The sequence below is a fragment of the Nelumbo lutea genome, chromosome 4 (assembly GCF_056320005.1).
Source record: "Nelumbo lutea isolate HS-2025 chromosome 4, American lotus-T2T, whole genome shotgun sequence".
Classification (NCBI taxonomy): domain Eukaryota; kingdom Viridiplantae; phylum Streptophyta; class Magnoliopsida; order Proteales; family Nelumbonaceae; genus Nelumbo; species Nelumbo lutea.
The window spans coordinates 84,189,597-84,205,339 of record NC_142687.1 but is presented as its reverse complement, the minus strand read 5'-3'; the positions used below and the strand labels follow the sequence as shown (position 1 = coordinate 84,205,339).

Below are 15,743 nucleotides of genomic sequence, written 5' to 3'. Positions count from 1 at the left end.
ATATATACATATATATCGGCAAGCCTCACGAGCCGAGCTTGGCTCATTTAATAATCGAACCACTGAATTGGGCTCGAGCTCAAGCTCGAGCAGCTCGTGTGAAGCTCAACTCGTTGCCACCCCTAGTTGGACCCATCCAAATAATACACTTTTGATGGACCAATAAAACATTGAATTGGACCAATCCAGACTTATTGGTCCAAAATATTTATTGGATTATCTTGGACTTGGTCCATCTGTAATGGATTTGTATTGGATTGGGTAAGTTAAACTAATATTCAGTCCATTGATAAATGATAAGAGTATCGATCTCAATGAATTAGGTTTAGATTTGGACAAATCTAAATTAGAACCATTTTGAACGGATCAGATGGTCTAGACATTGAATTGGATCAGTTCAAAATGGTCCAAAGAATTCATCAGATTATTGGACTTGATCCATTTGTAATGGACTCATATTGGAGTTAGCAAAGAGATCAATAACCAAGTTAAAATCGAATTGACGAAGATAACCAAAGGTTGACATTATGTGCTTTCTTAATGCATTTTATTGTTGAACTAGAGCAATACCTAAAACAAGTTTATGTTAAATTAATTAAAAAAAAGGGAAAAACTTGATGATAGGGGTGTAAACGGATCAGATTAGGCAATATCTAAATTCGAATCCAATTAAAAAAAATCCAATATCCAAATTCAATTTGATATTCGACAGATATTGAAAATTAGTATCCGAATTTGAGTCCGATTAAATAATCGAAGATTTGATTCGAATTCAACTAATCAATTATTTTAGATAATTAATAAATATATAAAATAAATATTTTATTGATATAAGGTATAATAATTATTTATATAACTTAATTATTATATATAAATTACATAAATTATTTTATATATTATATAAGAATTAAAGAATAAGTTGAATTTGGATATTTATCGAATCGAATAAGGTCATATCCGATTAAATATTCGGTATGAATATGATATCCGAATTCGACTAATTAAATATTCGAATTATCCGAATTCGATTTGACTATATCGAATATCGGATTTGAAATTGGATTTTTGAATACCGTTTATACCCCTATTTGATTATCCGTGGAAAGGAGCAATGGTTTCTTTAGACTTTTATGTAGTAACAAAATTGCCTCATCCTATATATTGGTGGAAAATTTGGGTTTTGACATTAATTTGGGTCTAAACTATTATTCATATTTAAGTTAACCCTTAACCTAAATCACTCAATTCATCTAATTTACACCCCTACTTTTAGAGAGAGAGATCAAAGGGAATTTAAGAGGAAAAAGATGGATTGAATGCAAAAAGAGAGGTGTTACAATTATTGACTAAAGGTGAGAGAGAGAAAAGGGTTTAAAAATGGTAGATTTCATAAGAGACACTAAAGATTATAGAGATTTTAATTTTGATCGTATCATACTTCTAATTATTTCATTTAAAGAATAAATATGTATACGTGTGATAATGAAAGGGAGGAGGCATATATGTATGAACAGCTTGGCGATGAGACGACTCCAAACCTCCCCTGTTTCCTCTTACTAATTATTGCATTCATGTAGACCGAGCCATGTTGAATGTTGGAGAGTGATTTCACGTGATAAAAAGCGACCTTTTTTTATTCTTTCTTTTGAGTAGTGACATATAGCGACCTTGATTAATCAATCAATTAATCTCAAATATTGGATTCGAGTTAGTTTGTTGAGACAAAAGGGCCCATAATCCAAGGCAAAAACTAAAAAAATGTTTTGCATTAATCGGACAAAGACATTGCTTAAAAGAATAAGGTAAAATACCTCCCCTTAACTTTCTGTGACAATCATAACTTTTCATATAGTTTCACAACTTTCACTTAACAAAAACCTTCTTTTAACTTTTAAAGAGCTCGACTAAAGCCTTCCTTCTATCACTAATCAACGTTAGATTGATACATCAGTTTCTTTCAAATATCTATTTTATCTTTTGTTAACTACTTTATATATATTTTTATGTATGAAAATCAACAAAAAAAAAATCTTCCTATCAACGCCTCAATCCTGCCACATGTGACCAAAATGGTCGCTTCCTGTTCATGAATCCTCTTTCATAGCTCCCAAACCTGGTTTTCCTCCAAATTTATACTCAGTCTCTTGGCATTTGAATATCCATTTCCGTTAACTGAAGCTTAACCTGTAAATCATGGGTTCGTTGTGATAAATTCATCTCCTTGAGTTGAAGCTTCAACTTGTTAATCTCTTCAGTTGAAAGGCAAAGGTTTTCATTTGCAACACGCAATTTATTGTGTCATTTTATCCTGCAGCTCTTCAAACCTTGATGAGCCTTGGGTATTCGTCTCGTCCACCAATCAAAGCTTCTCATTTGCATCGCTGAGCTCAAGTTCCAATTCAATTATCCTACGTCGTAGGTGTTCCATCACCATTTAACTGAGATTGAGATGAATACTTGTTGATAGATAGATGAGGATGCACGATCAGAATTAAAGGCAGGATCGAGTGAAGAAGAGGAAGAATCATCACCATCCTTTCTGGATGAAGCATTGGAGCTACTGCTAGTAGGGCCAAGCAAGAAATCAAAACCAACACACAAGGAGGACCAAACAACTTACGATAGGTTGGCTTTCAATCATGATTAGAGGAAGACTTAAGAGAGTGTGGATAAGGGGAGCATCATTAACATCAAGGCCTCGTTCGCATTTCGGTAAGATATTTATCCGAGTAAATGAACTTATTTAGGTAATTATTTTTCAAGAAAGATTTACCCGGGTAAGTGCATTTATTCACGTTCTTTTATTTCTTATGTAAATAAGGGAATGACCATTTTATCCATAAAAATCTATTATTATAAGGGGCATTTTTGTCCCTTTCAAGTGTTGACAATTTTCCCTCAAGGTGGAAAATTTATTTACTTACTTAGGAGATGGGGGTAAGTGATACATTGAAAAATAAACTTTTCCTAATCCCCTTATAAATCTGAAAAAAAGCCATATGATTTTTGGTCAATGAGAATCAAAATCCCGACTAAGTTTTTCCTCTCTCAAAATAAAAAAAAGGGCATTTCAATAAAAATCCAAAAAAAAATGCCCTCAAGTGCAAATAAGAGCATTTTAATAAAAATATATTAAAATTAATTTATAAAAGGGTAAAATAGATATTTGAAAAAAATGATGCATTGATTTTTGTCAAGCTCTAAGTCAGTAAGGGAATGAAGGTTTTTGTTCAGCTCCTTAAAAACTATAAGGGACGTTTTTGTGATTGTAAGAAATTTCCGGGGGAGGTTTATGTATTTTACCAAAAGAGTAAAATCTTTCATTTTGTCCTATCTAAATAATAGGGAACCATACGTCAACTGCAGGATGAGTGTCCAAAGCAAAACTCGGAGAAACTTTGGAGAGCTTCATACTTTGACGTAGTTTATTGCTTTTTTGTAGCTTTAAACGGAAAAGCAATCAACAAAATCCCTCTCTCTCTCTCTCTCTCTCATTTCTCGATAGACAGTGACAACCTGAAACTGGCCTGATAAAGATGCGAAAGCGGTTTGCCGGTTATGCTATCCGTATGGGATATTCCCGATCTGAGACTAGAAATTTAGAATTTATTTCGCATTCTAATGCCTGCATCTGACCAACACATTCCCACTGGTTGCCCTCGCTACGTTCAAATGCTTTCAGAGCAGTCGACAATTTTCTCTCCTCGTTCTTTCCGTCAAGGTTCCGAACCGACATGGATTTTCGAAGAATTGCCAAAGGCGACGATCATCTCCGTCTCTCGGCCCGATGTCGGCGATATCACCCCCATGCTTCTGTCCTACACCATTGAATTCCAGTATAGACAGGCACGCATTGTTTCCTTTTCAAGGATTTATTTATTTTTTCTATTTTTCGAATTCTACATAGCATTTGAACTTTGTTGTTTTTATGGGAAAATTGAACAATTAAGGATGTAGTTACGCCATTGAAGATTTAGGCTTGAACCTATTTAGATTTAAACTCCATGCATTGCACCATTATTAGAACGAACACATTCTTAATTTATTATTTTTTGGATACTTCTATTTTTGGAATCGTGTAAAATTGTATCCTGAAGTATACAGCTTATATGCTTCAGTATGTAAAATAGAAAATTTTGGCGTGCTTTATAATATAAAGAATTCATTAACCATAAGAAGCCTTACTAAAGCAGGGATTACACGACCTTGATATGGAAATAGCAGTTTATTCTCTACAATGTTCGTGTCCTCTTGAATGCTAATTGCCGTGAAAGGAGCCAGATATTACTTATTTTTATCTTTCCAATATTATTGTTTTAGTTTTATAAATGCATTGCAGAAAATGCAGTTCAATTTAATATTTTTCACCATGGACAGCTGCGCGTTTCTTAACCAATTATGACAAATGTACTGAACCAAATTTTACTGGGAAATGAATTAGCATGGTCAATTACAATGGTGTTTTAAGTGGAATTCTTACTGGGTTTTGGAGCACCTAATTGCATGATTGGTTTTCCGGTGTGGGCATTTATTTACGGTGGAATATTTGGAGCAGTTAATAAAACAACTACAACTCCAATATTAATATATGATGCTTTGAGAAGATAATCAAGAAAGCTGCATATATTCAGGATGTAACTTTATAATTTAAATCTTGTTTCCATTCTAGAGTAAAGACACCAAGGGACTAAGTCTGGTTTGTCATTTTTATTGGTTTAGAAGTTTTAGACCTTAAGTGCTGTGGATCATTCTTCTTTTGTAAAAATAGAAAGTGGATGACAACTTATGTGCTGTTATAAGTTGATGATATTACTTTCACAGACAGAATTACCTATGCAGTATCCTGGCTTTCTTAGGCATCTACATAGATGAGATGAGAGAGTTATAATATGTTATATAAACATATGAACCCATTCACTTTCTTGTCCTTTTCATCAAGTTTATCATGGAGAACAGCATGCACTCTTTGACTGTTAGATAAATAGGTTTCAAATAGAAGAAGGTAGCTGGACTAGGAATTTAATGCAACTTAGAAGCTTTGTTTTTGTGTTCACATCCCCTGTCTTTTGTGTCTGAGAATCTGAAATTAGATGCCTTCTGCGCTTTATTTCTCTAGTTCATGATTAACCATATGAAACCACTTCTGCAAGCAATGAAGTTACATAAGTCCATGACGAATGACAAAACTGTCTATTGAGTAATCAATGGCATGCCAGTGACCTTTTCATGGGATTTTGTGTTATCTTTATCTCAATGCAAATTTCAATAAATCTGTGATACTAGGTATGATTAGTTCCATTAAATTTTCTTCACTTGGTATAACATGGGTTTGTTAGAAAGGTGCATTTTTGTTGAATGCACAAGGCTGTATTCTGGATCATAGGAGTGAAATTGCAATTGAACTCTATCCCATCTTCCATGGAATTCAGATGACTACCCCTCAGGGATTTCAGATCTGACCCAAAATGGAATTGAAATCTTAAAATCTGCTAGTTTATGCATTCTGTTCAACTCAACTGAACTTGACAGTCTTATCCCAGCTTACTGTAGTCATGCTGTGAACAATGGTGCGCATAGGTGTGGTAGTGAATGTTGCAGCTGAATTTCTTTGCTTTCATGAAGACATTGAAACGACTGTAATCATGTTGTGAACCAGCTGAGTGTATCCAACCTGATTTTTTTTTTTTCTTTCATGAAGAAATTGGAACAACTTTGGTCATATTGTGTACAATGGCGTGCGTAAGTGTGGTAGTGAATATTGCATGTAAGCTCAAAGAGAGATTGGAACTATTGGAATCTTGCCTGTTTGGAAGGTTCATTAATTCTATCATACAAGGCTGATGTTCTTGATTGAGCAAGAATAGAATGGGAGCGGAAAGGTTTCAAGAAGGTTAGAAGTCTAAATGCAGGATTATTTTTTGTTCATGTTTAAGAATAAGGAAGATGTAGAGGATTTGCTGAGATGTGAGATAGATAAATCAGATTGGCTTTTAGAACTACTGAGGTTGGGGAAATGGATGCTAATGGTGGGTTAAGTGAGAAACACGTCGGGGAGGAGTTTGTTTTGATCAACGTATTCGAGATTTCACTTCATGCATGGTGTACTCAAATGTTGAAGATGCTTGGCAATAAATGTGGGATCTTCAGGAAATATGATACAGAATAGAACATGGGAAGATTTATAGCATGCAAGGATCTTGGTCAAAACCAAAGACATAGGCAATATCGACACATCTTGACTTGCTATTTTTATGGAGATATTTTTGACTTGAGAGTGGTTGTTGAAGGAGAGAGCCAACATTTGGGGTGCCATTGAAATCGAAGGGAGTTTGAGTTTTAGAAGGAAAAGAGGGGAAGGGAGAAAATGGGAAGATGAAGTGTCGAAATGCTGGAGAAGAAGATGAAGAGACAAATAATTTTAGGGGTAAAAGTGGAATTCCAGTCAGGAAAAGAATTTAGACCATGTGGGACTACAAGTATTTTGGTGAAAATAAAGTTGAAAGGAATTTTAAAAATCGGAGACTCTAAGAAAGAACGCAAGGTGGGTTGCATGGGGTCAGGAGTGGTAAATAAGTGGGGTGGGCCGAAAAGAGTGGGGGCCTAAAAGAGTTTGGTTGAGTGAAGGAGATAACTTAGGGGCTTGATTTTGGATTGAGGGCTTAGTTAAAAAAAGTTGATTTAAGCAAGATAAAAAGAACTGTAGTTCACCTTTTGTTAAAAAAGTGGATTGATGGGGCAACTACACCTATTTTTCCTTTTTTTTTTGTTTTTTTGGTAATAATATCATTTTGTTGAGATTCAGTATTTATCTGGTAATTATATCTAATTTGAATTTCTTATTTAATTTACATATTTAAATTGGGTTTAATTTGTAATTTAAAAAGTTTTTATAGTAATTCTTTTTGTCTTTTGCATTAGGAAATTGAATTACAAAGATTAATATGGGTTCCACATCCTTTGGAGTTGATACTGTTTTTATAGGTAATTAGATAGCCATGTGTCTAAACTTAGAGCTTTACTACTCTCACTTTCTTAGAGAGTGGATAATGTGTTTGAGGAAGAAAGTTTTTTGTTTGAGAGTGGAGAGTACCCACATTTTGGATATTGTTTCATGAACAAATAGAATTCCATGAGCAAATATATGGAATTGTTGTACTCCAAATTGCATCAACACCATCTGATAGAACTGATGTACCAAAGAAGGTACCTCATCACGAGATCTCATTAAGTATATCCAAGAATACTGTGAATAGTCATCCACAAACAGAAGAATTCCAACCACACTCTCTAGCCCCCTTTCATCACGTTTATTAATAATTCTAAGTTTGAGTACAATTACTTGGATGCCCTTAATGGAGCGACAACACTAAAGAAATAATTAAAGAAAATAATAGAAGGCCCATAAGGCCCATAACTAAGGAACATAACTTTTAAATACTACTTAAAAGAAATAAAGAACACTAAGGCCCATTCAGCCCATTCTCACTACATATAATATAATATAATATAATATAATATAATATATAATATGTATATATATTATATTATATTATATTTTATATATAATAATTATAAATATATATACAAATTTATTTTCAATTTTATTATATTATTGCATATATAATAATTATAAGCAATTGTATACATCAAAATTCATACAAAATAAAATTTTAAGATCTTTAATTTTTTGCCTATTTTTTTAATTTATGTTAAAATTTTCATTGTTTTCTTTCAAAATTTTTAAAAAACATGGCTAGGCTAGATCTGTAGCACGGCCTGGCCTAAGGCTTGGCCCGTGGACCAGCCCGACTCGTAACATGACACGGGCTGTGGGCCGTGTCGAGCTGACATCCCAAAGTATCCTAGGGGAGGGAAGCATGGCCCAATTTACACTCCAAATCTACTCCACTAGGTGGTCCAAGACTTTAATCAGCTGTATCCAACAAGTATATTCCATTCGCTTCATGGCCACTTCCAATTGTTCTCTAAGACTTCATGTCTTGAAAAACATAATGAGAAGGGAAGAAGGTCACGTTGTGTTAGAGTCAGTTATAGAGGGGTAATTTGGTCATTTTGCTTTATGTTAAAGGTTTGATGTCATATCTTTTTTATCTTGGTTAAGTGATGTGTTCCAAACACAAATAAGGGCATAATATTCTTTATGCTTGATATTAGAAATCTATAAATAATAACCTGGTTGACTAGAGGTGTAAATTGGGCCATGCCACCCGCGGCCCGACACGATGGTTTGTGCTAGGATTTTAGGTCTGCGGCTTGGGTGCTAGTACAACACAGCCCAACACGGCCCATATATACTATTTCTATATATATTTATATATTTTATATATTTATATAATATACAATATATTATATAAATTATAGTTATATAATAATATATGGTATATAATATATTAATGAAATAAACAAATTTTTTCAATTTTATTATACTAATTTATTTAATTATTGTATATATAAGCAATTGTATACATCAAAATTCATATAAAATTAAAATTTTAAGTTTTTTTTTAATTTTTTTAAATAAATAGGCAAAAATAGCTTTGGCCTGGCTTGGGCCAAGGCTTGGCCCATGGGCTAGCCTGGCCCGCGGCACAACACGACACGGCATGGGCCTGCATAGGCTTGGAACGTGGGCTGTGCCAGGCCGACCCCCAAACTTTTCATTGGAGAGGGCGGCACGGCCCGCACTTTGCACGGGCTGCCTGCGGCCCGTGCCGTGCCGGCCTAGCACAGCCCACTTTACACCTCTATGGCTGAGTAGAGGGAATGGGTTCTCTAGTTTGAAAAAAGTCTTTGTTTCTCTTCCTTCTCTTCTCTTCTCTTCTCCTCTTTCTTCTAATCTTTCACTCTTCTTTCTTTCTCTTCATTACTCTAAAACTAAAACCTATACAGATCTGAATTTTATCATGGTATCAAAGCCATTATAATTAGTTCAGATCTACCCAGTTTTCTTTTTTTCTTTCTTTTCAGCGCCCATTACCCTAGTTTTTTAAAGGTTTCTCATTGTTTAATTGGACATTGACAGAGGGGCTAAAAAGGAGTGGTCGTTTTTTATTTCTGGAGGTTTTCATGCCTCCAAAGGGTGGTATTGTGGTTGTTTCAGGTGGTTGGTAGAAAATCCTCTAATCAATGGATTGAAGAGGGCCGTTCTTAGTAGTGTAGTGGATTGACAAGTGCAAGTCTGGTTTGTGGGGTTCAAATAGGTAGGTTTCATGGGTATTACAGTGAGAAACAAATTCTGATGTGTTGCAGACCCTAGTGCTATGTGCGTGAGGTGTATTTGGGTGGACTTATGGTGTTGAAAGTGGAGAACAACAGTCATTGTTGTTACTGAAACCTGTGGCAGTAGATGTTCAAGTAATAATTAGCCGTTGGTGTGCAGTTTGGTGACTAGTTAGTGAGTTGGAGTGACAAACTAGTGATAAAAAAAATTTTTTTTTGGCAGCTATGGGAGACAATAGTGAACACAAGTCTAGTATTATGATTCCCCTTGATTATCTGAATGTGCAGATGACCTCTATTAAACTGAATGGTGAGAATTATGTGTCTTGGGATAAATCTGTTAAAGTTTTTCCAAGAGCTAAGAAGAAGGTGAAGCATATGAAAGAGGATAAACCCTCATCTAATTGTCAGGGGTACGACGAGTGGGAACAAGAAGATGCACAAATTATGACATGGTTATGGAATTGTATGGAACCCAAGATTAGCGTGAATTTTATGTTCTTAGATACAATCAAGGAGGTTTAGGATCATGCGAATAAGCTTTACTCTAGACAAGATAGTACTACTAGAGTATACTGGCTTTTACCAAGAGTATTTTAATTTGTAGCAGGGTAATCAAAGTCTTGAGGAGTATTTTGCTAGTATGAGAAATCTACAGAATGAGTTGAATGTGTATCATTCCCTTACATCTAATGTCAAAATTTAGCAACAACAGAAAAAGTTTGATGTAACTAGATTTTTAGTAGGATTGAAGTCTGAGTATGAACTGGTGAAAGCACAAATACTAGGTGGATTTACCCTTCCCTCTCTTGAAGAGGTGTTTGCTCATCTTCGGAGGATTTACCCTTCCTGTGATGAATCCCAGTTTACCCCTCTCAGTAATGGTAAGTTTAACTGACTGAAATCACTCTAGAAAATTAGTTCCATCCAGCTTAATAGTAGCTATCATACCACTGGAAATATCTACAGTTCCTGGGAGCACACTAGGAACCATCTGAAAATCCTTAGATGATTCCATATTCTAACAAGACACATTTTCACCAACCAAAATGGACCCCCAATACTTTAACCGAGGTTTCGGACCCAAAAACACGTTACCCACGGTTAAGAACCAAAGGAAGACCCAAAAAAATCTAGGCTAGCAGCAAAATAGAGGGAGGAAAAAATCTCCCAAAAATCACACAGTGCTAAAAAAATTACAGGACCACTTCCCGTCAATCCCAAATTGAAAAACGACCTGAATGGTCTTTGTTTTACAATAGAAAAAAATCATTAAACCTGTTGTACATGGATCGGCATCAGATCTGGAATTTCTGCGATTTTTCCCTTAAAAAATCCACAAAAAATCAAAGAAGTTACGACAAGTCATACAAAAATTTTTCTAAAATCAGGGCGAATCTAATTGTGTTGGTTTCATAGACTGTTGCCGACACTTGTACAGACTATTGACGTCATCCGTGATGGTCTGGCGTCAGTAGTTCGCCTCCGGGTGGGATCTTAGCAGAAAACTAACTCCCAGATGCTTCTACTCGCCCTAATACCAAGTTGCAGAAACTAGGGTTTAAGAGAGAGAAAGAAAGAAGAAAAGAAAAGAAGAAGAGGAAGAAGAAAGGAAAGTGTGGAGAGGTGTGTGAAGTTCACTATTCACACCCTCAAAAGTTCACTTTATAATTGAAAATTAATAATTACAAGAAGGCCCCTATTTGGGTGCCCAAATACAGAGAGAGTATAAGAAAGGAGAAAATGACCAAAAAAAGGAGTGTGGAGAGGTGTGTGAAGTTCACTATTCACATCCTCAAAAGTTCACTTTATAATTGAAAATTAATAATTACAAGAAGGCCCCTATTTGGGTGCCCAAATACAGAGAGAGTATAAGAAAGGAGAAAATGACCAAAAACACCCCTACCTAGCCATTCTCAACAATTACCAAGAACAGAGGAAGGAATATAGTTGATAAAAAACATAGCTGTAATGGCTGCCTCTACCCAAAAGGAAGATGGAGTATGGGACTCCAGCAATAATGTCCTCACAACACTAAGGATATGTCCATTCTTGTGCTCAGCCACACCATTCTGTTGAGGAGTTTTTGGGCAACTTCGTTGCACTTATGTTCCATGATTCTTCAAATATTTATATGTCCATCAGTGTATTCTCCCCCTGAATTCGAATGGAGAATACACACTTGTGATTGAAACCGAACTTGTACCATAGCATGAAACAACTTAAATGTTGGGAACACCTCAGACTTGTGGCAAAGAAAGTATATCCATGTGTACCTAGTACAATCATCAATGAACAACACAAAATATTTATATCCAAGATGAGAAGTAACAGATGCAGTCCAAACATCACTATGTATAAGCTCGAAGGGAGAGGTAGCATGCTCAGATATGTGAGGAAATGGTAAGGTACGACTCTTACTTAAGCAACAAGAAATACAAGATGTATTAAAGGTGTGTAAGGAAGGAACTCTATTCATAATATGGCCTGAATCAAACAAAAATTTTAAATTTTCAGCATGTAAATGACCCAAACACTTATGCCATAAGTCCCAAATATTGTTTCTATAACTTGGAAAGGAACTAGAAGTGGAGGAACTGAAATAAGCTGATGATGCTGCTGTTCGAGACTTCTATAACTCCAATGCAAACAGACAGCCCAACCTGTGCCCCTTCCCTTTCACCTTCCCAGTGTTTCGGTCCTGAATCAAACATCCATCCTGAGAGAAGATGAGAATGTTACCTTCATCAACTAATTGGCCAACAAAAATCAAATTTGTAATGAGATTAGGAACAAGAAGGGTCTTGGTAAGAGGGAAAGATGTAGTGGGTGAAAGCTTAAGAGATAGATTACTACTACCAATGATGTTTAACTTTTCACCATTGGCAGTAACAATATGTTTGTGATGGGTTTCAGTAAGGTTACTTGGTTGGTTAGGGTAGGCTCCTGTCATGTGGTTGGTAGCTCCAGAGTCAATGATCCAAATATGAGAAGAAGAAGCACAATAACTAGAAAACTCACCTGGTAAGCCAATAGCAGAAAGAGTAGAAGAAATAGCAGATGTTACCAATTGTCGAATGTTTTGCTCAACCATAGATGCCAGAGAATCACATTTAACAAAAGAATCACCACTAATAGTAGATTTCTTACTCCCATGTGCTACAACAGTGTCAGTTCCGTAGGTAGATCCTTCTAGTTTTATAGGAATAGTATCGACTCTATTGGAGGCCATTTCAGCAAGAAAACACTAGTCCAGGCACAAGGATATCCGAGACAACCAAATTCAGCAATCAAGAACTCAAGATGACAGTTAAAAACAGGCAAGTTTTTAAGACTGTCGAGTCTAAGACCTTTCAAATATGAATCTGAAGTCTGAATCAAATAAATGGGAGGCAAGAAAACCCTAGGACAACACCAGATCTAGGGTTATAGGTTGATCGGGTCAGCCGATTAAGAGAAATCTGTGATTTACCAACACATTAGGCGTTTTCTTCAAGAACAAGGAAGTATCTTGTACTGATTGAAACAGTCCTTAAAAAAACTCTAAACCAGAAACTGAGTGTAGGGTTAAGAAGAGCTTGAGAGAACCCTTCAATCTGGAGAGAAAAACTCAAATTGCAGGTTGATGTAAAAAGCCTGAAGTCCAGAAAAAAAAAGTTGCAGTCCAAAAAAGGAAACTGCACAGTGTTGCCGATCCAAGAAGAAATCAGTACTCCTTCGAAAACTTCACCAAATCAGATGCTGTTTGTAGGTGGAATAGATCTGGTCTAGGTGACACCAGATCTGAAGTCCAAAGCTGTTGCAGTCCTAAAAAGGAAACTGTACAGTGTTGCCGCCCCAAGAAGAAGATCATAACTCCTTCGAAAACTTCACCAAATCAGATGTTGTTTGTAGGGAGAATAGATCAGGTCTAGGTGACACCAGATCTGAAGTTTGGCATTGAACCAATGTCTCCCAAGAGAGATCTAATGAAATCTCTCCTGTTGGTTGCGCAAAGAAGAAAGAACAGAAAAGGGTTGATCAAAACAGCCCTAATACGATAGGATTATTGCTTCTAGTGAGGTTCAAGAGAGAAAGAAAATAGATCAGAGAACAACCTGCTCTGATACCATGTCAACACTCTTGGCCGAATAGAGAAAAGAACAAGAATAATCTTAGAGGTGTCAAGAATGAATGATCACCACCTCAAAGAGTCTCTTATATATTAAAAGATATGTAGAATTACAAGAATGCTCATATAGGGCTGAGAGAAAAGAAGAATAAAATGTAAAGTTAATATACAATAGGGACTATACTAATAAGATACATCAAGTTACAGAGTCTCCACAGATATTGTTCATAGCATAAAAACATCTCCATAAAAACAACATAAACTAATGGGCCTTAGGTCCATTAACACTAACTAATGACCCAACAACACTCAGTGCAGATATTGAATCTCAACAACCTGCAATTAGTAATCTCTCTCAGTGTTTTAAAAGCGCAAGGTGCTAGGCAAGGCATGGAACTTTTTGAAGCAAGGTGTAAAAGTAAAAAACAAAAAATTTGCAAAAAATTTAAAAAATAAATTCAAGATCAATTAAGAAAATATTAAAAATAGTATTAATTAAAAATTCAAACTTTAATTTTAAACATGTTTTGAAAAAGCCTATTATCTCAAATTTAAATACATAAACATAACATATAAAGCATATTCAATGTGGAAAATGCAAAAACAAAATCTCCTTTGTACTAGCTGCCTTTATACGAAGCTCCTAATTGCTAATGTTGTTCATTCATTCATCCTCATAAAAGATATTTTTAAAAGATAATTAAAATTACAAAATCATTTTTAGGGATTAGTAACATGGACTTGTCTGTGACCTAGGGGAGGTTCCTAATAAAATATATTTTATTAGGGATTAAGAATTTGCTGCCACTGTGCTTAAGAAACACCAAAAAACGCAAAAAATCAAAAAGGTGCACGCTTGGCCTGAGGCACAGGGCACACCAGGCACATGCTTTTTGAAAGTAGTGTGCCTGGGCCAACCAGCTTGGGGCATCCTTGGTCTGAAATCCCAAGGAAAAAAAATCTAGAGAGAACAAGGGACCCTAGAGATTTACGACCAGGACTAGGGTTTTAGGAGAGAGAGAAAAGACGAACTGAAAAGAAGAGAAAGGGGATAGAGCAGATCAATGGGCAGACTTGGTGCTTTGATACCATGAAGGTTCTTAAGGAAACATGCCAAGGGTTGTAGGACTTAATAAGGGAAACTCAGATAGCTCTTTGGATAGCCCAAATCAGCCCAAACACACATATCTGAAGGTATGTTGGTAGGTGAAGATCATGGCCATTGAGAAAAATTCTAATGATGGTTGTGTAGTGAGGGAAACATGCCAAGGGTTGAAGGTTGAAAGATGACCGAAGGATCTTCTGATAGAGACACAAATGCTAATGAAGATTGAGAAAATAGAGATGGCCTGCAAACTGAAGAACCAGAGAGGTGATTAATAATGTGGGCAAGTCAAAACGACCAAGTGCTGATGGAAAATGTAGGCATTGGTTCAAGTAATAATTTGGGGTCTAATACAAGTTTGGAAGTTCTTGGGGGTTGTAATCTAGAAGATAAAAGATTGGCTTCAGGAGTTGAAGGCAATGATATACAAATGGGAGTGGAGTTGTCCGAGGTACTGGAGAGGGAAGTTAACATATTAGGTGTTGAAGGGGGGGAAGGAGGGGGGATGTGGATCAGCCACTTTTGCAGGTCTACTATAGGAAAAAGTACAGAGCAAGATCACTGAAAGAAAATGGTGATTCTGATAGGGAGATGGAAGATGGGTAGGATCAGTTTGAAGATATGGTACTTGATGAAAAATTCAACTGAAATGGAGAAGGTGGTGGATGTTGATGTAAAGGTTAGCAAAATGTTGGTTTCTTTTTTTTTTTTTTGGAGGGGAGGAGATTGAAAGGCTTTTAAAGAATTGGAGGAAGAGAGAATTAGTAAGGAAGATACTGTCATAAAGGGTGGTGATGTCAAAAAGGATGGAGATGGCAATGTGGAGAATACAAGGATCAATGATAGGTCCTGAAGTTTTAGACAAAAATGAATTCTGATGCTGTCAAATATTTCAAAAGTCAAAAAGCCAAAGAGCTATCCAAGTTTCAAAAATTTTTGCCAGGATGAAAGGGAGATTATTTGGGGTCAGACCTAATAAGAAGAAAAAGAAATCTAGAGAGGTCAATAAGAGAAGTCAAAGGGACTTAAATCAAGCCAACATAGAAGCTGAGCTAATGGATTAAGATTTGCATGGTTTTGAGATGAAGTCAAGACTGCATTGGTAGAGGATTTTAGTTGGTCGAATGAGGACTTAGGGGCTGTGGATTTTGGCGCGAGTTGGTGGCCTCTCAGTTGAGTTTTAGGTTTTGATCAAAGATTCTGGAAGGTGAGGTACATGAGAGGATGTACAAAGCAGGGGAGAACCCCAAAGAGATTACAAAGGAAGGAGTCTATCACTATACAGAT

The 15,743-nt window shown here is 35.9% G+C and overlaps 1 protein-coding gene across 4 annotated transcripts in view; it reads left to right on the top strand.

The window, feature by feature from the left end:
* Positions 1-3,364: 3,364 nt before the first annotated feature.
* LOC148861423 (phospholipase D zeta 1-like) overlaps positions 3,365-15,743 on the top strand; it is a 175,006-nt gene continuing 162,627 nt past the window's right edge. For 3 of the 4 annotated variants that reach the window (XR_016112471.1, XR_016112470.1, XM_088982774.1), the window contains exon 1: positions 3,423-3,846. Coding sequence is in view for 2 of the 4 variants with exons in the window: in XM_088982774.1 (XP_088838900.1) it covers positions 3,622-3,846 (225 nt within the window). In the remaining 2 variants the exon portion in view is untranslated. Of the gene's footprint in view, positions 3,847-15,743 lie in introns of all 4 variants that reach the window. The other variant, XM_088982775.1, reaches the window with a different exon arrangement.